The sequence below is a fragment of the Scylla paramamosain genome, chromosome 34, assembly GCF_035594125.1.
Source record: "Scylla paramamosain isolate STU-SP2022 chromosome 34, ASM3559412v1, whole genome shotgun sequence".
NCBI lineage: Eukaryota > Metazoa > Arthropoda > Malacostraca > Decapoda > Portunidae > Scylla > Scylla paramamosain.
Window position 1 is genome coordinate 3,385,001 of NC_087184.1, and position 24,197 is coordinate 3,409,197.

Consider the following 24,197-nt stretch of genomic DNA (forward strand, 5'->3'; position numbering starts at 1 on the left):
ACCATCTGACTCGAGAAACCGCGCTCAGACCTCAAAATTGAGGCGCGAAAATTCTTGATTACCGGTATGATCGCCGTCGCTACGGACGCATTTTTGCAATCGTATATATACGATTGCCGGAAGGAAAGGGTTAAATTCAGCTTGTTGATAGTTGACTAAAGATAGCCAACTACTGTCTCACCTCATCAACCATAACATAAATTCAGTACCATTAGACCATAAGCCATTAATCTATAGAGATATATAAGTAGTGGGAGGGAGATGAGTGTTGCTATAAACAGTACAAAAAACATGCCATTGTTAGGGAGTGGTAGTTGATCCTGCATCTTGTGCAATAAAAGTACAAGTGATACTCTTCCTTACACTTTGTTTGTGCTTGGATGCTTGGATGTTACAGCCATACAATGGGTTGTGTGATTAATGTAATAGATTATGCTTTCAGTGTATACAATAGGCATTGAGCAGTTGGAAGTGTTGAATAATTCCATACATGACAAAAAAATCATGGCATCATTGGTAACATTGGGGGCATACACTCTGGCTGCACATGGCCTTGACACTCGTCTCCTTTTTTTATTGGCTCTTGAGCCTGTGGAAATTCCTTACCCTGGGATGCAGAGCCACTGCGACTTATGGGTGTCCACAATTCATCTTCCACAGGTAAGCTGTGAGCTGACTGCTCTAGCCCAGATTTGAACTGGGGCTCACAGATTTCCAACCAGGCATGTTTCCCACTGCCATTATTGGTGGATATATGTAAAACATTTAGGAAAACAAGAGAAAGGAAAAATGCAAAAATTACCTTTGTCTAATGCAGCCAGACTACTGAATGAAAGGTTGGGCACAATGCAGAGCAGCCACTGAGTACAAAAATTGTTTTTGATAATATTCACACTTTAGTATTAAAATGAGAAGAACAAGCTGGTACTACTGCAATGGTAGAACTGAATTGAGAGATTTTTTTTATTACTATTGTGTAACAAGTAAGATGCTGGGTTCAATTCCCAGGCAGTACCTGATTTTCTGGTGAGATTGTCCAGGTTCCAACAAGCACCAATTGTAGTATTGATGACAGAGGGTAAACCTGCATTTTCTACTGTGTTGTGCTGATGGTGTGGTCAACTAATAATGTGGTTGTAGAGAAATGCAGCTTCAAGATATTTCAATAAATTGCTGTCCAAAGACCAGATCAGATATGCCATTGTTTAATCTGCTTTCCAGGTGTTTACTAAAAGTGCCCACCCTTTCATTTTTGAGTATTACAACACATTATTTGTCCCCAGTAAATACTAAACACTTATGTAACTATATTATCAAGAATTTATAAGAATCTGCAAAAGTAGATCTGTGTCAAGACAGAAACTTCCTGTCTTTTTGTTGAAGACTTAGTAAATCAGCTTTTACTTACAGATATTTATAATAAAAAAAAAAAAAGAAAAAAAATACTAAAAAAAACTGAATGGACATGGTACTGCAGACATAACAGAAGGTACACATTTTGTACTCTGTTGGTAATGGGATTCTGATAGAAACAAGTCTGATGTATGCCAACTGCACACTCCCACAGATAATGTTGATTACCTTAAAGTATTCTCTAAATATTTTCATTGTAAGTATTTCATGAAATTTAAACACTTGGCACAAAAGCAGCAAAGACATATGTATAACATTAAATTTAAGTTTAAAAAAAATGGGTAGCAAAATACTTGTGGTTTCTTTTTTTCAACTTGTCTGTAGGAAGGAAACTTTGTGGGGAGATGGGATTAGTAAGGCATCCTGCAATAAAATACAATGGAACCTCGGTTATCAAATGCCTCCCTTTTCGAACAAATCGGTTTTTGAACAAGAATTTGAAGTCATGATTGCTTCGGTTGTGGTACCATAATTCGGCTATAGAACAAAGTTTGTAATCCCAAGTCATCTGTGGCTGTCTCAATGACCCCCAATGCCATCACTACTGCACAATTGCATTTTCCAGTAGCTTTTCCCAGCAGCAAGATGTCTGTCATGATCACCTTCATTTTGGCAGTAAGTGGGTTGTTCCTCTCTGTGTCACTCTGTGAGGTTTCCCTCCCTAGATTGGTGACAAAGAGAATACCTGCATGGTTTAAGTAGTATCTTCTGATAAGTTCTGTGTCACTAAGTTCATTCAATACATCCTTTTTGGATAAATAATTTGTGAGCTGGAGATGTGAAGCAGCCATCTTGGCTGTGGGAGTGTCTGTTGTAAGCCGCTAAGACAGGGTACACTGGTGTCTGGGAACAAATAAATTTATTTTACATTGATTCCTATGGGGAAAATGGTTTCAGTTTTCGAACACTTCATATTCTGAATGGCATTCAAGAATGAATTAAGGTCAGGAACTGAGGTTCCACTGTATGGCCAAATCTGCTTACTTTAAAGCATTTTCTTCACATTTTTAACTAATATAAATATTAATTCATGTGGTGGAGACGTGTTCAAAAATTTTATGATGAAACTATCCTTTTTCCTCATACCCTTCTTATAAAATAGAGTGTATCTTTTGCAGAAATGTATCTATTCTGCTGGCAAATATGGTATATATCAAATTAGTAAAACCATGTTCCTATTTTGTGGATGTAAGGACTGTTAATGTAAGAGGAAGCCTTCTGATAACATGGAATAGGTGTTGCATCTATGTGCGCAATGACTTATCCTGCTCTTATGCCCATGGTCTTGAATCTTTCAAGTTTTGGGCCATCTGGCTACAACTACAGAGTCACTGTCACACTAAATTTATCTGTGTTGTACATCTCTCACCTAACTCCTTTGACTATAAGAAATTCTTTGACTACTTAACTTCCACAGTAGAGCACATTCTGACTCTTCCCTTTTGCAGAGATCTCCATTCTTGGAGACTTTAATGTTCACCACCAGCTTTGGCTTTCCTTTCCCTTCACTGACCATCCTGGTGAACTAGCTTTTAACTTTGCTATCCTCTATGACCTGGAGCAACTGGTGCAAAAGCCTACTTGTATTCCTGACTGTCTTGGAGATATGCCCAACATTATTGACCTTTTCCTATCCTCTAATCCTTCTGCTTATGCTGTCACCCTTTCTTCTCCGTTGGGCTCCTCCGATCACAATCTCATATCTTTATCTTGTCCTATCACTCCAATCCCTTCTCAAGATCCGCCCTAAGCAGAGGTGCCTCTGGCATTTTGCCTCTGTTAGTTCAGAGGACCTAAGGAGGTATGCTGATTTCCTTGGAATGACTACTGCTTCCATGTCAGAGACCGTATCTGTGTGCCACACAAGTAACAGAGGTAATAGTGTCTGGCATGGAGGCGTACATTTCTCACTCTCAACCTAAACCTTCCAAACCTTGGTTTAACACAGCCTTTTCTCATGCTTTACATGATAGAGAGGTGGCCCACAAAAGGTACTTGAGCCTTCCATCATCAGAATCTCATGCTCTTTATATTTCTGCCCAGAATCATGCCAAGTCTGTCCTCCAACTAGCAAAATACTCTTTCATTAATAGAAAGTGTAAAAATCTTTCAAGATCTAACTCCCCTCATGACTTCTGGTACCTAGCCAAAAAAATATTCCAATAACTTTGCTTCTTCATCTTTCCCTCTTTTATTTCAACCAGACGTCTTTTCATAGACTTCCAACCCTTCAGGAGGTAAACATATCATGCAGGGAAGCCACAGAATGCTTGACTTCTGATCTTTCAAAAATTTCTGATAGGGGCAGAGCAAACTTGGTATTGTTCAATGCCTCAAAAACTCCATTCCTCCATCTATCAACTCAACACAACCTTCCAGACAACTATCCCGTCTTCTTCAATGACACTCAACTGTCCCCCTCTTCTACACTGAATATCCTCGGTCTGTCCTTTACTTATAATCTGAACTGGAAACTTCACTTCTCATCTCTAGCTAAAACAGCTTCTATGAAGTTAGGTGTTCTGAGACATCTCCGCCAGTTTTTCTCACCCCCCAGCTGCTAACTCTGTACAAGGGCCTTATCCGTCCATGTATGGAGTATGCTTCACATGTCTGGGGAGGTTCCACTCATACTGCTCTTCTAGACAGGATGGAATCAAAAGCTTTTCGTCTCATCAACTCCTCTCCTCTAACTGACTGTCTTCAGCCTCTCTCTCACCGCAGCGATGTTGCATATCTAGCTGTCTTGTACTGCTATATTCATGCTAACTGCTCTTCTGATCTTGCTAACTGCATGCCTCCCCTTCTTCCGCAGCCTCGCTGCACAAGACTTTCTTCTTTCTCTCACCCCTATTCTGTCTACTTCTCTAATGCAAGAGTTAACCAGTATTCTCAGTCATTCATCCCTTTCTCTGGTAAACTCTGGAACTCCCTGCCTGCTTCTGTATTTCCACCTTCCTATGACTTGAATTCCTTCAAGAGGGAGGTTTCAAGACACTTATTCATCAATTTTTGACCACTACTTTGACCCTTTTACAGGACTGGCATTTCAGTGGGCATTTTTTTTATTAGATTTTTGTTGCCTTTGGCCAGTGTGCTTCCTACATAAAAAAAAAAAAGATGGCATCATCTATCTCTAAAGCTGAATTCTTTGCTAAAGACTCTATCTTGGACGATTCATGGCTTGTTCCTTCCTCCTCTTCACCCTCTCAGTACTTTATGCTACCTATTAAAAATTCTTTGCAATGATGTTTTCCATGCCCTCGCCAGCCTAAACCCTCGAAAGGCTTATGGACCTGCTGGGGTCCCTCATATTGCTCTATGAAACTGCACCTCTGTGCTTGGACCTTGCCTAGTCAAACTCTTTCAACTCTGTCTCTCAGCATTCTTGCTGGAAGTTTGCTTACATTCAGCTTGTTCCTAAAAAGGGTGATTGTTCTAATGCTTCAGACTACTGTCCTATTGCTTTAATTTCTTGCCTATCTATAGTTTTTTAATATCCTCAACAGGAAGATTCTTAAACATCTATCACCTCACAACCTTTTTTCTGATTCCTTGTATGGGTTTCATCAAGAACGCTCTACTGGTGATCTGGTTTTCCTTACTGAGTCTTGCTCACCCTCTTTTAGAGATTTTAGTTTTGCTTTTGCTGTTGCATTAGACATCAAAAGCTTTTTGATAAAGTCTGGCACAAAGCTTTAATTTCCAAACTACCCACCTATGGCTTCTATCTTTCTGTAGCTTCATCTCAAGTTTCCTTTCTAATCGTTTTATTGTTGCTGTGGTAGACATTCACTGTTCTCCTAAATCAATTAACAGTGATGTACCTTAGGGTTCTGTCTTGTCACGCACTCTCTTCTTATTCATCAATGATCTTCTAAACCAAACTTCTTGTCCTGTTCACTCCTGTGCTGATGATACCACCATGCACTTTTCCATGGTTTTTTTTTTTTTTTTTTTTTTTTTTTTTTTTTTTTTTTTTCTTTCTTTTTTAAGATGTTCAGCCCTTCAGGAAGTAAACAGTTCACACAGGGAAACCGCAGAATGCCTGACTTTTGATCTCTAAAATTTCTGATTGGGGTAGAGCAAACTTAGTATTGTTCAATGCCTCAAAAACTCAATTCCTCCATCAATCAACTTTACATAACCTTCCAGACAACTCTCCCCTCTTCTTCAGTGACATTTAACTGTCCACTTCTTCTACACTGAACATCCTCCATCTGTCCTTTACTTATAACCTAAACTGGAAACTTCACATCTCATATCTAGCTAAAACACCTTCTATGAAGTTAGGCATTCTGAGATGTCTCTGCCAATTTTTTTCACCCTCCTAGCTGCTAACTTTGTACAGGGGCCTTATCTGTCCATGTATGGAGTATGCTTCACATGTCTGGGGAAGTTCCACTCATACCTCTCTTCTAGACAGAGTGAAATCAAAAGCTTTTCGTCTCATCAACTCCTCCCCTCTAACTGACTATCTTCAGCCTCTCTCTCGTTGCCACTATGTTGCATCTCTTGCTATCTTGTAATGCTATTTTTGTTCTAACTGCTCTTCTGATCTTGTTAACTGCATGCCTCTGCTCCTCCTGCAGCTTTGCTGCACAAGACATTCTTTCACCACTATTATGTCCACCTCTCTAATGCAAGAGTTAACGATTATTCTCAGTCATTCATCCCTTTCTCTGGTAAACTGTGGAATTCCCTGCCTGCTTCTGTATTTCCACCAACCTATGGCTTGAACTCCTTGAAGAGTGAAGTTTCAAGACATGTATCCTTCAATTTTTTACTACCAGTTTGGACTGTGTTTGGGCACTGGCATCTCAGTGGCCTCTTTTTCTGGTGCCCCTCCTAGATAATAAAAAAAAAAAAAAAAAAAAAAAAAAGGAGAGAAAAGAGGAAGGTGAAACTTGGCCTGTTAAAGACTATGATGCCGGAGGAGTGTGAAGTTGAGCAGCACAGTGAAGTGAGGTGGATGTGCTAGTGGTGCATTAGAGATTATGATACCTTGGGGGATGAGGTGTGGAGCCTTGGAGCAGCACAGTGAAGTGAGGTAGATGTGCCTGTGGTGCTTTAAGAAATATGCCAAAAGTGAGAAGCAACACTGCATTGGTTTGGCTGTTTAGAGAAGATTGGGTGAAGTCTCCTGTAGAGTTTGAAGTGGAAGACAGATTGTTTGGATATAGGCATAGGATGATTGGACAGAAGAGTGTCAGTATATACAAACAAGACCAAGAGTGAGATCCTAAGAAAGGATATAAAGGTACTAACTGATGCCTTCATTTAAAAAAAATATGGTGATAATTAGATTCAGATTTTCCTGGAAGAAAGGATTATTATTTCAAAGTTTGATTTTCAGCATTGATTTGTTAACAAACTTCCAGTCTCTCTCTCTCTCTCTCTCTCTCTCTCTCTCTCTCTCTCTCTCTCTCTCTCTCTCTCTCTCTCTCTCTCTCTCTCTCTCTCTCTCTCTCTCTCTCTCTCTCTCTCTCTCTCTCTCTCTCTCTCTCTCTCTCTCTCTCTCTCTCTCTCTCTCTCTCTCTCTCTCTCTCTCTCTCTCTCTGGTCACCCCTGTAGAAGGAAGCACTCACAGTTCCCCCAAGAGATGTGACATTAATATAAATACACCTTGTTTTTTGTGTGGACACTGCTGTCAACCAACAGGAACAGATTATTACTCAAGTCCCCAGGTAGGCAACACCTGCCCTGCCAGTGCTCTTCACATGGAAAGTGTCACTGGATGGATCTGCCAGCTCCTCTCCCTCTTGATTACTGCTGTTACCACTTTTCTCTCCATCCTTAATCTTTCCTTTCTATCTCCATCCTTCTCACCATCCTGTGGCTCCCTACTTCTTTGTGTGTGTGTGTGTGTGTGTGTGTGTGTGTGTGTGTGTGTGTGTGTGTGTGTGTGTGTGTGTGTGTGTGTGTGTGTGTGTGTAAGATGACCTCACCTCATTGAGATCATTTTGCCTCAGAAATACCTTTATGTAGGTACAGTGAGTTTTCTTGCACTCACGTGTACACGTACATACACACACACTATTTTAAATGTTACCTCTCTCTCTCTCTCTCTCTCTCTCTCTCTCTCTCTTCTCTCTCTCTCTCTCTCTCTCTCTCTCTCTCTCTCTCTCTCTCTCTCTCTCTCTCTCTCTCTCTCTCTCTCTCTCTCTCTCTCTCTCTCTCTCTCTCTCTCTCTCTCTCTCTCTCTCTCTCTCTCTCTCTCTCTCTCATACTTTCCAGTTAATAACATGGAAGATAGAATGGTGAGGAAGAGAGGAGGAGGTATTATAGTGGCAAGGATGAAGGGCAAGAAAGAAGGTAAAGAGAAGGGTGGCTGATGAGGGAAGAATCAGGAAAGGAAAAGGATAGCAGTGTTTAGAGGATTACATGGGAGGCAGACCATTCTGTGGCATCCTCCATGAACAATGGCATTTAGAGGCATCACTTGCTTGGAGATGTAGATAAACATCTGTTCCTTTAAGTTCACAGGCATGTGTACATATGGGCATGTTAGTAATAAACATGTAGTTCAGATTTATGTGCACTTCACCTACTAACTTGAAAATGCTACATGTATTAAATTACTTTTTTTTGCAGATGTTTTTTTTTTTTTTTTTTTTTTTTTTTCATATAAATAAAACTGGTGTTAATTTCATCATTTTTACATGAAAGTTGTTTAATTCAGTCAGGAATGGACTGTATTCTTTACTCCTGGATAAGAGTGAATCTGAACAGTTTGTAGAATGTCAAGGAAAAGTTCTCAAATTTATTGGGGAATAAAAGTAAAATAATGGAAGTGTATTTGTATGAGAAATTTTGAGAGCATAAGAAGAAAGTCAGTAAGAACAACAACAACATTTCTTGAAAGAAAGATGTGCAACATGTTATATGCTGGACATCTGATCAAGTTCTTCTAAGTTGTAGGTTGTGATGTTACATTGCCATGATGTCACATCCTGGTGCCATGTCCACCTGGTGCCATGTCCACAAAGTTATCTGTACTATGAATATGCACCATGTGTTTTGTCTATGCACATCATTAATTTGTCTATTTGTGCATTCAAATTAAGATTTTTTTGCATCCTTTACATTTATGCATTACACAAAGTTTTTCAGGAAAAAAAACTTGCACAAGAGATTAGAACAGAAATCCTATCATGGAATCTGTAAAGCCATCTCAGCACTGATTGATTAGTGATGAACCAGGCTGTACTAACCCGTGCCCTTGATAAATCAGGTTGTGGGAAAGCCTAATGAAAGCTTTGTTTCCTATGAGTCAGGTTTTAGTGGATAGAGTGCAGGTCATTCACCACCCAGGATGCTGCCTGTGGTCTGTTGTTGAGTGATCTACCCATGCCCCTCATCTGTGTACTTGTATGCTTGTGTCACTGTCCCACGCTGTGCAGGTGTTGCTACCTTGCACCATCACACTCCTCACACAGGCCACACATCACTGCCTTCCTGCATCTGTATAGCAACACATCCTGGGGCTTTCTCTATTTGTAGTTCTCTCTGTAACATGTGTGTGTGTGTGTGTGTGTGTGTGTGTGTGTGTGTGTGTGTGTGTGTGTGTGTATGAGATAGTACATTCATGCAAACAAAAATCAGCTTATGAAACACCAGAAGGATTCTTTAGATGCTTATATGACTTTAATTTCCTTAACTTGGCAAGCTTTTTATTTTATTTATTTTATTTATTTATATGCATGTATTTATTTATTTATTTATTTATATTTTTATTTATTTATTTATTTATTTATTTATTTATTTTATATATTTCATTTATTTATTTTATTTTATTATATATATATATATATATATATATATATATATATATATATATATATATATATATATATATATATATATATATATTATTTATTTATTTATTTATTTTATTTATTTATTTTTTTTCCCATTCCCAGTTATTCTGATGGCATTTTTGGGTTTGTCATCACCTTTACTTGAATAATTATACACACTCAAGGTGTCATGCACTGTTATGCACAAAATCTGCAAGACACTTAGTAACGTAAGAGGCAGCAGGGTAGTCACAGGGGCAAACACTTGGAGTGGTTAAGGGTCAGGGGGTGAGGATAAGTGATAACTACCCGTGGTTAGATTTTTAGAGAAATGTGTTCATAAAATCTGATTCAGTTATATTGTTTCATATATTTCTTCATTTTAATGATGAGCTAATTTTCTACAAATCATTCTTAATGATGAACTTTGCATTTTGTATGTTATCAAAAAAGCAGACTTATTTTATTCATAAGTTTGAACATTTGTTATAGAAACACTGACAGATAGAAGGTAATGTGATTTGGCTGTCACCACACAGGAGGTGTTTGTGCCGTCCAGTGACCATGTGCGTGTTGTGAGGATGCTGATCAAACACCTGCATTTCTTTGCCAACAGTGGCAAGGCAGCTCAGCCCTCACCCCTCGACTCCCTACGCAAGTATGTTGTGTGTTCTGATGTACCTGTTTATAGTGTGCATTTCTATTTTAATGTGGGTGAAAGGCTGAACAGGGGCACAAATTGGATAAAACCTATAAGATTGCCCCTCTCCCAAAAAGTAAAATAGAATTTTGAGATGGCTCTTTCTTACTTTCTTTAACAGAAAAGAAAAAATGTGCCACTGGCCCTTTTACTGGCAGTTAACCAGTTCATAATCTGATCTCACCCATTTCAGTGTAACACAACCTTCTTGCACCAGTTGCTTCAGCACTACTCAGTCAGGCCTAAGTTTTTTTCATCTACATTTTTGGTTGAACATTTTCCACAAAAGTATTATTACCTACATAACAGCAAATAGGAATCACATTCCTGTCTTTCACATGAAACTAAATTTTAGACAGCACACTTCCTGTTAGGATGCTATTCACTTCCTTTTTTATTTTCTCTCGTGTAAGCAGCCAACTCTTTCTATTTCCATCAACAGGGAATATTGTGAAACCTTTAGCACATGAACAGTCATCATCCAAACTTGCATCTGAAGCACCACTGAAAGCTACCAGCTTTATCATCCTCATGCCTCCCACCTGTGGAAATCTTAAACTAAGTCCACCATTTTCATCTTACTCAAATATTTGTTAGCTTAAATAATGTTTTCTTTGGGATATAAGGCTGTGAAGTTATATAGATATTCAAGAATCATCCTGTTGAGGATAGATTTAAAAACTGCAGAAAGACAGGAAATTAAACCAATAGATATTAGTTTGAAGGGTTAGAGTGGTCTTTCCTTTTTACAAACAGGGTGCAAACAAGGTGCAAGCACAGAGGCATAGTTTCAGCAAACAATAGGAAAGACCCCATCAGGTCCATAAAGTCTTCCAATGGTTATGGCCAGCAAGGACATGGAAAACATCATTAGGAAAAATCTTAAGGATAACATTTGGTTGGGAAACTAAAAAAATATGAAGAATATGGCCTATTGTGAAAAAATATATATGGTAGCCACACTTTCCCTATTATTTCACAAAGATTTATGGTGAAACAGAATACTTTCCATGTAAATCCCACTTAAAGGTCCCATACTTAGCAATGTGCTTTTGTGTACATCAGTTTTTTCCCCAAAAAATATGAAAAATTGGCAAGATCTTCCAATTTTTTTTTTGGGTGGACATGATATGGTAACACTTAGAGGGAAGTGAGTGGCACTCTCAGCAAGGAGTCTGTATACTAGGAGGACGGTCCACTCAATGTTAAATTTCTGCCAGAGGGAATCATTACTCTTGCTTGCTTAAGTTTACCATTACCTGCACCATTTGATAACTAATTTTTTCTTGAGTTGTCATGCCCACTTGCTTCACTGTTTAAGATTTGGCTGCAGAAATAATAAATTTATGCATTATGTTAAGGTTTGCTACAACTGACCGGTACCAGTAATCCCTTTAGTAATCATAGATATAGGTACGATATCACCCAATCTAATCTCTACATGTCCCTCTGAAATGAAAAATTCCACAAGACCAACTCTAGTCTGTTGTGCCACATTTTGTGGCAAAGACAGCAAGGATTCTGTACTTGGATGTACAGAGTTCCATCGATAATCTTTATTCCTTCATGGACACTTAACTGTTCCCTTTGCATACTCATGTAAGTTATTTTTAAGGCACCTGTCTCACATCCCATTTCTTTTTATGGTATACCACAATTTCATAATGATTTAACAAGTAATTTATTCTTTGTACAGTAGTAGAGTTTGACGAGTCTCCAAGTTCTCCACGCTGTATGTTAGGGCTGGGTAAATTACCTATATACTTTTCTTTTTATTGAGAGTGGGTGATTACTCTTCATTACATTGCTTAATTTTCCAAAGGCACTCTATCGTATTCCTATCTCTCTCTCTCTCTCTCTCTCTCTCTCTCTCTCTCTCTCTCTCTCTCTCTCTCTCTCTCTCTCTCTCTCTCTCTCTCAAACTTTTTTTCCCTATATAAATACCATATATTTCTAACACATTCTGTGAAATTCTAGATTCTATTTCCTTTGATATAAAGCTACTGAACACTTTTGTTGTCTTCACATTCATCTTCAGCCTTATTTTATTTCTGTATAACTGTAAAACAATCTGAAGCTCATCTGTGGATTTCCTTATGAACACGTCATGACATCATCCCTGAATTCAAGGCAGGGGTGTTGCCTCATGTAATTACTGTAATTCATTGTTGACCCAATACTCAGTGTTGTATAAGTCACAGAGAAAACCCAGTCATTGCTTGCTTGTTTAATCATTACCATGCAGGCTTAATCACAAGGTTTGGTCATAAGTCATAAGTAATGGCACTGGGGCTTGAACAAAAGAGATAAAGGACTCAGCATTCACAGGCTCACCTGGTTGGCTACCCCAAGCAATTTGTATGATTATGTCTGGAAATTGTACCTTGGCCTAAATCTCCTATCCATAATGAAACATACTGCAAAGATATTAGTGTAGAGTGGACTTGAATGTTGGCACGATAGGTGAGCTAACACATTGTGGCAGGTAATTCCATATTGTAGCCTTCTTCATACCACACTTCTGTATATGAAAGTTTATGAGCTGAATTCAAGGCATGGTCATGAGTAGCTTGGTCACAGTGCCTTGTAACCATTAGGCTGATACATAACCCGTCACCAGGAAAGCCCAGTGCAGTACCATTGACATAGACCTCAGATATATCATGAGATCAATGCACATAGTAAGGAGGAACTTCCAAGTCTAAAGAACTTGCCTCTCCTCTCAGGATTCTTAGGAAAGCCAAAAAATGAGAAGTCTTTATTCCACTTACAATTATTTGAACAGTACATTGCTGAGCATGATCAAATACTCATCTTGGTAACTTATGTGCAAATAAAAACCTGTGTGAATCGACAAATTGCATCTTTCCCCATGTTCTTCAGTGCGGTGGCTGAGTGTTTTGTCCAGGGTCAGTAAAACTCGGGTTTTTTTAATAACCCACTTTTTTTGGGGGGAGGGGTCATTTACTTTTTTATTTGCTCCACATATTTATATATAAATCAGTTTACATAAGCAATTAAGAAGTATTCTAGAGTGAAACAAAAGGTTTAAAAAAAAATTTTTAGGAGCACTAACCGAGAGCAACAAAAATATATTAATAAAAAAAAGCCCTCTGAGGTGATATATATATATATATATATATATATATATATATATATATATATATATATATATATATATATATATATATATATATATATATATATATATATACACACACACACACACACCTCACCTCAGAGGGCTTTTTTTTTTCATTAATATATTTTTGTTGCTCTCGGTTAGTGCCCCTCCTAAAAAAAAACTAAACCTTTTGTTTCACTAGAATAATTTTCAATTGCTTATGTAAATTGATTTACATATAAATATGAGGAATAAATAAAAAAAATAAATAACCCCTCCCCCAAAAAAAAGTGGGTTGCTAAAAAAAAGGCCCTCTGAGGTGATTTTATAGAGAGAGAGAGAGAGAGAGAGAGAGAGAGAGAGAGAGAGAGAGAGAGAGAGGAGAGGAGTTGATGAAACGAAAAGCTTTTGATTCCACCCTGTCTAGAAGAGCAGTATGAGTGGAACAGACATGTGAAGCATACTCCATACATGGACAGATAAGGCCCTTGTACAGAGTTAGCAGCTGGGGGTGTGAGAAAAACTGGCGGAGACATCTCAGAATGCCTAACTTCATAGAAGCTGTTTTAGCTAGAGATGAGATGTGAAGTTTCCAGTTCAGAGTATAAGTAAAGGACAGACCGAGGATGTTCAGTGTAGAAGAGGGGCACAGGGACGGATAAGGCCCTTATACAGAGTTAGCAGCTGGGGGTGTGAGAAAAACTGGCGGAGACATCTCAGAATGCCTAACTTCATAGAAGCTGTTTTAGCTAGAGATGAGATGTGAAGTTTCCAGTTCAGATTATAAGTAAAGGACAGACCGAGGATGTTCAGTGTAGAAGAGGGGGACAGTTGAGTGTCATTGAAGAAGAGGGGATAGTTGTCTGGAAGGTTGTGTCGAGTTGATACATGGAGGAATTGAGTTTTTGAGGCATTGAACAATACCAAGTTTGCTCTGCCCCAACCAGAAATTTTAGAAAGATCAGAAGTCAGGCGGCATTCTGTGGCTTCCCTGTGTGATATGTTTACCTCCTGAAGGGTTGGACGTCTATGAAAAGATATGGAAAAGTGCAGGGTGGTATCATCAGCGTAGGAGTGGATAGGACAAGAAGTTTGGTTTAGAAGATTATTAATGAATAATAAGAAGAGAGTGGGTGACAGGACAGAACCCTGAGGAACACCACTGTTAATAGATTTAGGAGAAGAACAGTGACCGTCTACCACAGCAGCAATAGAACGGTCAGAAAGGAAACTTGAGATGAAGTTACAGAGAGAAGGATAGAAACCGTAGGAGGGTAGTTTGGAAATCAAAGCTTTGTGCCAGACTATCAAAAGCTCTTGATATGTCCAAGGCAACAGCAAAAGTTTCACTAAAATCTCTAAAAGAGGATGACCAAGACTCAGTAAGGAAAGCCAGATCACCAGTAGAGCGGCCTTGACAGAACCCATACTGGCAATCAGATAGAAGGTTATGAAGTGATAAATGTTTAAGAATCTTCCTGTTGAGGATAGATTCAAAAACTTTAGATAGGCAGGAAATTAAAGCAATAGGACGGTAGTTTGAGGTATTAGAACGGTCACCCTTTTTAGGAACAGGTTGAATGTAGGCAAACTTCCAGCAAGAAGAAAAGGTAGATGTTGACAGACAGAGCTGAAAGAGTTTGACTAGGCAAGGTGCAAGCATGGAGACACAGTTTCGGAGAACAATAGGAGGGACCCCATCAGGTCCATAAGCCTTCCAAGGGTTTAGGCCAGTGAGGGTATGGAAAACATCATTGCGAAGAATTTTAATACGTGGCATGAAGTAGTCAGAGGGTGGAGGAGAGGGAGGAACAAGCCCAGAATCGTCCAAGGTAGAGTTTTTAGCAAAGGTTTCAGCGAAGAGTTCAGCTTTAGAAATAGATGTGATAGCAGTGGTGCCATCTGGTTGAAATAGAGGAGGGAAAGAAGAAGAAGCAAAGTTATTGGAGATATTTTTCGCTAGATGCCAGAAATCACGAAGGGAGTTAGATCTTGAAAGGTTTTGACATTTTCTGTTAATGAAGGAGTTTTTGGCTAGTTGGAGAACAGACTTGGCATGGTTCTGGGCAGAAATATAAAGTGCATGAGATTCTGGTGATGGAAGGCTTAAGTACATGTTGTGGGCCACCTCTCTCTCATGTATAGCACGAGAACAAGCTGTGTTAAACCAAGGTTTAGAAGGTTTAGGACGAGAGAAAGAGAGAGGAATGTACGCCTCCATGCCAGACACTATCACCTCTGTTATGCGCTCAGCACACAAAGATGGGTCTCTGACACAGAAGCAGTAGTCATTCCAAGGAAAATCAGCAAAATACCTCCTCAGGTCCCCCCAACTAGCAGAGGCAAAACGCCAGAGGCACCTTCGCTTAGGGGGATCCTGAGGAGGGATTGGAGCGATAGAACAAGATAAAGATATGAGATTGTGATCGGAGGAGCCCAACAGAGAAGAAAGGGTGACAGCATAAGCAGAAGGATTAGAGATCAGGAAAAGGTCAAGAATGTTGGGCGTATCTACAAGACGGTCAGGAATATGAGTAGGGTGTTGCACCAATTGCTCTAGGTCATGGAGGATAGCAAAGTTGTAGGCTAGTTCACCAGGATGGTCAGTGAAGGGAGAGGAAAGCCAAAGCTGGTGGTGAACATTGAAGTCTCCAAGAATGGAGATCTCTGCAAAAGGGAAGAGGGTCAGAATGTGCTCCACTTTGGAAGTTAAGTAGTCAAAGAATTCTTTATAATCAGAGGAGTTAGGTGAGAAGTATACAGCACAGATAAATTTAGTATGAGAGTGACTCTGTAGTCGTAGCCAGATGGTGGAAAACTTGGAAGATTCGAGAGCATGGGCACGAGAGCAAGTTAAATCATATATATATATATATATACATATATATATATATATATATATATATATATATATATATATATATATATATATATATATATATATATATATATATATATATATATATATATATATATATATAAAAGGGGGTCTATGAAGTGATACACACACACACACACACACACACACACACACACACACACACACACACACACACACACACACACACACACACACACACACACACACACACACACACACACACACACACACACACACACACACACACACACACACACATATATATATATATATATATATATATATATATATATATATATATAATCACCTCAGAGGGCCTTTTTTTTCTATCATGTAGGAGGGGCACCAACCAAGAGCAACAAAAATATATTGATAAAAAAGCCCTCTGAGGTATATATATATATATATATATATATATATATATATATATATATATATATATATATATATATATATATATATATGTGTGTGTGTGTGTGTGTGTGTGTGTGTGTATGTGTGTGTGTACAGTAAAATCCCTCTTATTCGGCATCAATAGGACCGCCGACATGCTGGATACCAGAAGTTGCCGGATACTTGAATAGAAGTGAAATTATGTTCACAATCACCACCGTACACTCACGCATCTTACCATAACAAAGATCAGCTGATCTTAATCAGCAGCTGATCTGATCAGCTGCTTAAGTGTAAGCACAACACGCTTCCTCTTTTCTACAACTTTAGGCATGATGAAGGCATCAGGCGATAAACAGTGCACACGCGGGACTGAGTCACTGAGTAAACACAGTGCAGTGGACCGCGGGTGGCGCGAAGCAGTGCGCTCTGGTGGCGAGGGGACAAAGTATGCCTCGCACGGGAATTTTAATCGATTTTATGAGTACTCATTGATTTTTTATTGATTTTAAGGCTTGGGGAAAAATGTGCCGGATACTTGAAGCTGCCGGATACTCGAATGCCGGATGAGAGGGATTTTACTGTATGTATGTATGTATGTATCACTTCATAGACCCCCTTTTATATATATATATATATATATATATATATATATATATATATATATATATATATATATATATATATATATATATATATATATATATATATATATATATATATATATATATATATATATATATATATATATATATATATATATATATATATATGTGTGTGTGTGTGTGTGTGTGTGTGTGTGTGTGTGTGTGTGAAAAATATCTTCATTAGTAAAAATTTCCCATAAATTGAAAGTTGCGAGAAAAAATTTTCTCATTCAACAATCAGAATAAAATTTTCAGACATGTTCAGTTAAAGATCAATAGTGTACATACACATGTGGCACAGTATCATGAAAAATACATTTAATTAATTCATTCATTAATTTTGGGGGTTTTATTTATTTATTTATTTATTTTATTTATTTATTTATTTTTTATTTATTTATTTATTTATTTATTTTTTTTTTTTTTTTTTTTTTTTTTTTTCCTCATATTTATATGTAAATCAGTTTATATAAGCATGGGGGCAGTCACAGCCTGCCCTCTAAAGACAACTCTCTTCCTCCACACAAAACTATAAGCACCTAGTAACACATACACACTTCACTCAAAAATTTAAAATTATCATGGTGACTCCTACACCAGCCTTGGAGTCTCCATCTGGGGAGGGGACCACAAATGTCCCCAGGTTGGACTGCTCTTCTGATAACAACCCTAAGTGTCTTGACACCCCCCTCAACTCTTCTTCATTAATTTCTGCAACATTCACAGTCTTAGATCTAATTTTCAATCTGTAGAACACCACCTCTCCTCTTCTAAACCTCATCTTTTCCTCACTGAAACACAGGTGTCTGAGGCAACTGACAGTAGCCCCTTTTCTGTTCCCTCCTACTTTCTCTATCCTCAGTTTTCAATCCAAAGCTGCATGTTGCATTTATGTGCACAGCGACTTAACCTGCTCTTGTGCCCACGCTTTTGAATCTTGCAAGTTTTCCACCATCTAGCTATGACTACAGAGTCACACTCAAATTAAATTTATCTGTGCTGTATATCTCTCACATAACTCCTCTGATTATAAGAAATTCTTTGACTACTTACCGTATTTGATGGCTCATAAGACATATGGACTCATAAGACGCATCCAGTTTTGGCAGACATTGAAATGAAAAAAAAAAAAGATAAATGAGCAGATTTTAGCTCTGAATATGAAGACTTTCACATGCATTTAGATCATTATTAGATCCCAATATTTTGCATTTAAAAACTTTAATATTTGCTAGTAGCCTACGTACCAGTCCTGTTGTGAGATGTAAACATGTACCTGGCATATGGCGTTGGCAGTGCTTGTGAGAGACTACAGGGGTAATAAAGTTTGTTCATAAGAATGTTAAAAGATAGGTGCAATTTCAGTTGTATGAAAGTGTGTCTTACCTCAAGGAGTAATGGCATCACACTGTAAAGAATGCAGTGAAGCTTGCCTGTGTCACTGGGTTTGGCGCATAACCAACGATGTGTTTGTTTTGGTACATGCAATGAGTGGTGCATGGTCACTTAGGCAAATTCATCCTGACTTGTGTCATTCTATGTGAATTACCATTAAGTATGACCTATTATATATTGTTACCTTGAAAGAAAGAATTGTTTTGTGGTGTAGTACCAATCATCACTTTGTTTACATGTGCTAAGATTTTAGAGCCTCTGTTGCCATAGACTTACCACCAACCACTGCCTCAATGCTGAACCTTGGCCTCATAGGAAACAGGTTAATCTCCTGAGACTTTTTTTTGGGGGGGAGAAAGGTGTGTCTTATGAGCCATCAAATACGGTGACTTCCAAAGTGGAGCACAATCTGACTCTCTTCCCTTTTGCAGAGATCTCCATTCTTGGAGACTTCAATGTTCACCACCAGCTTTGGCTTTCCGCTCCCTTCATTGACCATCTTGGTGAACTAGCTTTTAACTTCACTATCCTCCACGACCTAGAGCAATTGGTGCAACACCCTACTTGTATTCCTGACCGTCTTGGAGATACACACAACATTCTTGACCTTTTCCTAACCTCTAATCCTTCTGCTTATGCTGTCACCTTCTCTTCTCCGTTGGGCTCCTCCAATTACAATCTCATATCTGTATCTTGTTCTATCACTCCAATCTCTCAGGATTCCCCTTAAGCAGAGGTGTCTCTGGCATTTTGCCTCCACTAGTTTGGGGGACATGAAGAAGTATTTTGTTGATTTTCTCTTGGAATGACTACTGCTTCCATGTCAGAGACCCACCTTTGTGTGCCGAGCGCATAACAGAGGTGATAGTCTCTAGCATGGAGGCATACATTCTTCACTCTTTCTCAACCTAATCCTTCCAAACCTTGGTTTAACACAGCCTGTTCTCATGCTATACATGATAGAGAGGTGGCCCACAAAAGGTACTTAAGCTTTCCACCACCAGAATCTCATGCACTTTATATTTCTACCCAGAAACATGCCAAGTCTGTTCTCCAACTAGCCAAAAACTCCTTCAAAATCTTTCAAGATCTAACTCACCTCGTGACTTCTGGCATCTAGCCAAAAATATCTCCAATAACTTTGCTTCTTCATCTTTCCCTTCTTTATTTCACCCAGATGGCACCACTGCTATCCCATCTATCTTTAAAGCTGAACTCTGCTCAAACCTTTGCTAAAAACTTGACTTTGGACAATTCAGGGCTTGTTTCTCCCTCTCCTCCACCCTCTGACTACTACTTCATGCTACCTATTAAAATTCTTCGCAATGATGTTTTCCATGTCCTTGCTGGCCTAAACTCTCAGAAGGCTTATGGACCTGATAGGGTCTCTCCTATTGTTCTCTGAAACTGTGCCTCCATGCATGAACCTTGCCCAGTCAAACTCTTTGAACTATTTATGTCAACATCTACCTTTCCATCTTGTTGGAAGTTTACCTACATTCATCCTGTTCCTAAAAAGGGTGACAGTTCTAATCCTTCAAACTACCATCCTATTACTTTAATTTCCTGCCTATCTAAAGTTTTGAATCTATCCTTAACAGGAAGATTCGTAAACATCTATCTCTTCACAACCTTCTATCTGATCACCAGTATGGGTTCCGTCAAGGCTGCTCTACTGGTGATCTTCTGTGCTTTCCTTACTGAGTCTTGGTCATCCTCTTTTAGAGATTTTGGTGAAACTTTTGCTGTTGCCTTAGACATATCAAAAGCTTTTGATAGAGTCTGGCACAAAGCTTTGATTTCCAAACTACCCTCCTACAGCTCCTATCCCTCTCTCAGTAACTTCATCTCAAGTTTCCTTTCTGACCATTCTATTGCTGCTGTGGTAGACGGTCAGCGTTCTTCTCCTAGATCTATTAACAGTGGTGTACCTCAGGGTTCTGTCCTGTCACCTACTCTCTTCTTATTATTCATCAATGATCTTCTAAACCAAACTTCTTGTCCTATCCACTCCTATGTTGGTGATACCACCCTGCACTTTTCCAAGTCTTTTCATAGACATCCATCACTTCAGGAAGTAAACATATCACACAGGGAAGCCACAGAATGCCTGACTTCTGATTTTTTTTTAAATTTCTGATTGGGGCAGAGCAAACTTGGTATTGTTCAGTGCCTCAAAACTCCATTCCTCCATCTATCAACTCGACTCAACTTTCCAGACAACTATCCCTCCTTCAGTAACACTCAGCTGTTCCCCTCTTCTACACTGAACTTCATCGGTCTGCCCTTTACTTATAAATCTGAACTGGAAACTTCACATCTCATATCTAGCTAAAACAGCTTTTATGAAGTTGGGCGTTCTGAGACATCTCCACCAGCTGCTAACTCTGTACAAGGGCCTTATCTGTCCATGTATGGAGTATGCTTCACATGTCTGGGGGGTTCCACTCATACTGCTCTTCTAGACAGGATGGAATCAAAAGGTTTTCGTCTCATCAACTCCTCTCCTCTGACTGTCTTCAACCTCTCTCATCACCACAATGTTGCATCTCTAGCTATCTTCTACTGCTATTTTCATGCTAACTGGTCTTCTGATCTTGCTAACTGCATGCCTCCCCTCTTCCCATGGCCTCGCTGCACAAGTTTTCTTTCTCTTACCCTTATTCTGTCCACCTCTCTAATGCAAGAGTTAACCAGTATTCTCAATCATTCATCCCTTTCTCTGGTAAACTCTGGAATTCCCTGCCTGCTTCTGTATTTCCACCTTCCTTTGACTTGAATTTCTTCAAGAGGGAGGTTTCACGACACTTATCCTTCAATTTTTTGAGTACCGCTTTGGATCCTTTAATGGGACAGGCTTTTTTTTTTTTGCCAGTGTCCCTCCTACATAAAAAACTCGTTAATTCATTTATTTATTTATTTTTTTTTTTTATGTATTTATTTTTTTTTTAGGGGTCTTTATCTTTTGAAAATTTCCAGAAATTTAAAAAAATATACAGGAGTATTATAAATGCTATACTGTGCCACCACACAAAGTTTTGTGTAAAACAAATAAATAGAATGGTGAAAACCTGTCATACTGGACATGCCCCTTAATGACAGGCATGAAATAGTTGACGGGTGGAGGAGAGGGAGGAACAAATCCTAAATTAAGAACATAAAATAATGGAAGCTGCAAGAAGCCATCAGGCCTATACATGGCAGTTCCTGTATGAAATACACCTACCTACTTCCATCTATCATCCCCATCCATAAATCTGTCTAATCATCTCTTAAAGCTCCCTAATGACTTGGCACTAATAACCTGATTACTGAGTCCATTTCATCCATCTGCCACTGTTTGAGAACCAGTTCCTTCTTCCCTCTTTATTAACCTAAATTTTACAAGCTTGAATCCATTATTTCTTGTTCTATCCTAGTTACTGATCCTAAGAATTTTGCTTATGTCCCCCTTGTTATAACCACTATACCACTTAAGACTTCTACCAGATCCCCACTTAACCTACATCTCTCAAAAAAATGTAAATTTAACATCTTCAATCTCATTTTGTAAGGAATACTCCTCTTCCCCTGTATCCTTTTAGTCATTCTCCTTTATACTGATTCAAATAGACCTATATCCTTCCTGTAATGTGGAGACCAGATCTGCACTGTGCAGTCTACATGAGGTCTGACTAGTGCCAAATATAACTTTAATATTACTTTGAGACTTCTACTTTTAACACTCCTAAAAATTAATCTTAATACCCTGTTTGCCCTGTTTCTGGCCTCTATGCATTGCTTTCGTAGATGGAGATCAGAGCTAACTATAACTCCTCAATCTTTTTTGTACCCTGAACTTATCAGAGCTTCGTTGTTTATTGTGCACCTACTGTGAGTTTCCTCTATCTACTCTAAGTACTTTACATTTGTAAATATTAAACTGCATTTGCCATCTGTATGTCCATTCGTTCATCCTATCCAAATCTGCCTTCAAGGCGATGGTTTCCAAATCAGACCTAATTTATCTATCTTTGTGTTATCCACAAATTTACTATCACTGCTGATTGCACTATCCAAGTCTGATATATATATATATATATATATATATATATATATATATATATATATATATATATATATATATATATATATATATATATATATATATATATATATATATATATTAAAAACAACTATATCCCTAAAACTGATCCCTGTGGCACCCCACTAATTACTTGACCCAACTCAGATTTAGAGCCGTTTATTACGACTCACTGTTGCCTGTCGCTTAGCTACGACTTTATCCAGTCTAACACCTTCCCATCTGTCCTGTGTCCCCTAACCTTTCTCAGGAGCCTCTGATGTACCTTGTCAAATGCTTTACTTAAGTCCAAATATAGGATGTTATAACTATCACCATTATCTGCTGCCTCGTAAACTTTACTGTAAAAACTTAACAAGTTTGTAAGGCAAGACTTCCCCTTCGTGAAGCCATGCTGTGACAGATTTATCATGTTATGTTTATCCAAATGCTCCCTAATATTTCTTGCTCTTACTGACTCCATTATTTTACCTACAACAGAAGTTAAGCTGACAGGTCCATAATTAGATGTTAAAGTTTTATCTCCTTTCATAAAGATGGGTACTACATTCGCCTGCCTCCACATTACCAGTACCTCTCCTGAGTTTAGTGATTTCCTAAAGACAGTAACTAATGGTTCACTAATAACTTCTTTGCATTACATAAGTACTCTGGGATATATTTCATCTAAAGACAGTAATTAACAGTTCACTAATAACTTCTCCTTAAGTACTCTGGGATATATTTCATCTGATCCTGATGTCTTGAATTTTTTTGCCCTATCTATCTTCTGTTCCACTATCTCCTTAGTTATGGTAATATCTGTCAGCTTCTCATTCTCTTCTGCTCTAAAAATCTGCTCACTATCCGGCATTTTCTGCATGCTTCCCTGGGTGAAGACAGTTAAAAAATACTTGTTAAAAAATTTACTAATCTCCTCCCAGAAGGAGATTTTTAATAAGGGCTTGAGGAAAGAGTTCAGATTTAGAGATAGGTGAGATAGCAGTGGTGTCATCAGGTTGAAATAAAGGAGGAAAAGATGAAAAGTTGTTGATGTTTTTGGCTAGGTGCCAGAAGTCACAAAGGGAGTTAGATCTTAAAAGGTTTTGACATTTTCTTTTGACTAAGGAATTTTTGGCTTGTTGGAAAACAGTTTTGGCATGATTCTGGGCAGAAATTCAAAGAGCACAAGTCTCAGGTGATGGAAGGTTCAGGTGCCACTTGTGGGTTGCCTTTCTGTCATGTATAGCATAAGAACAAGCCATATTAAACCAAAGTTTGGAAGGTTTAGGGAGAGAGAAAGAGTGAGGAATGTATGCCTTCATGCCAGACATTATCACCTCTGTTTTGCACTCAGCACACAGAGACAGGTCTCTGACATGTACACTGTAGTCATTCCATGGAAAATAATAATAATACCCCCTCAGGCCCTCTGAATTAGCAGAGGCAAAATGCCAGAGGCACCTCTGCTTTGGGGGATCCTGAGGAGAGATTGGAGCAATAGGACAAGATACAGATGTGAGGTTGTGATCAGAGGAGACTGACAGCATAAGCAGAAGGATTTGAGGTTAAGAAAAGATCAAGAATGTTGGGCATATTGCCAAAATGGTCAGAGATGCAGGTAGAGTGCTTCACTTTACAAAGATGGCACCAGGCAAATGAAATGGCAGCCAATTTGCTGCTTATGTTAAAAAGAGGTGGAAGCACCATCATATATTGCTTTCCTTTTGAATTTTGCATTGACCATGGAAGGCACAAAGCATAAATCAAATAATATAGCCA

The 24,197-nt window shown here is 38.6% G+C and overlaps 1 protein-coding gene across 1 annotated transcript in view; it reads left to right on the forward strand.

Moving 5' to 3' along the window:
* The window catches only part of LOC135090039 (sphingomyelin phosphodiesterase 4-like), a 79,029-nt gene that overhangs the window by 25,392 nt on the left and 29,440 nt on the right, over positions 1–24,197 (forward strand). Inside the window, exon 5 of the mRNA XM_063986272.1 lies at positions 9,752–9,870. Coding sequence (XP_063842342.1) covers positions 9,752–9,870 — 119 coding nt within the window. The remainder of the gene's footprint in view (positions 1–9,751; positions 9,871–24,197) is intronic.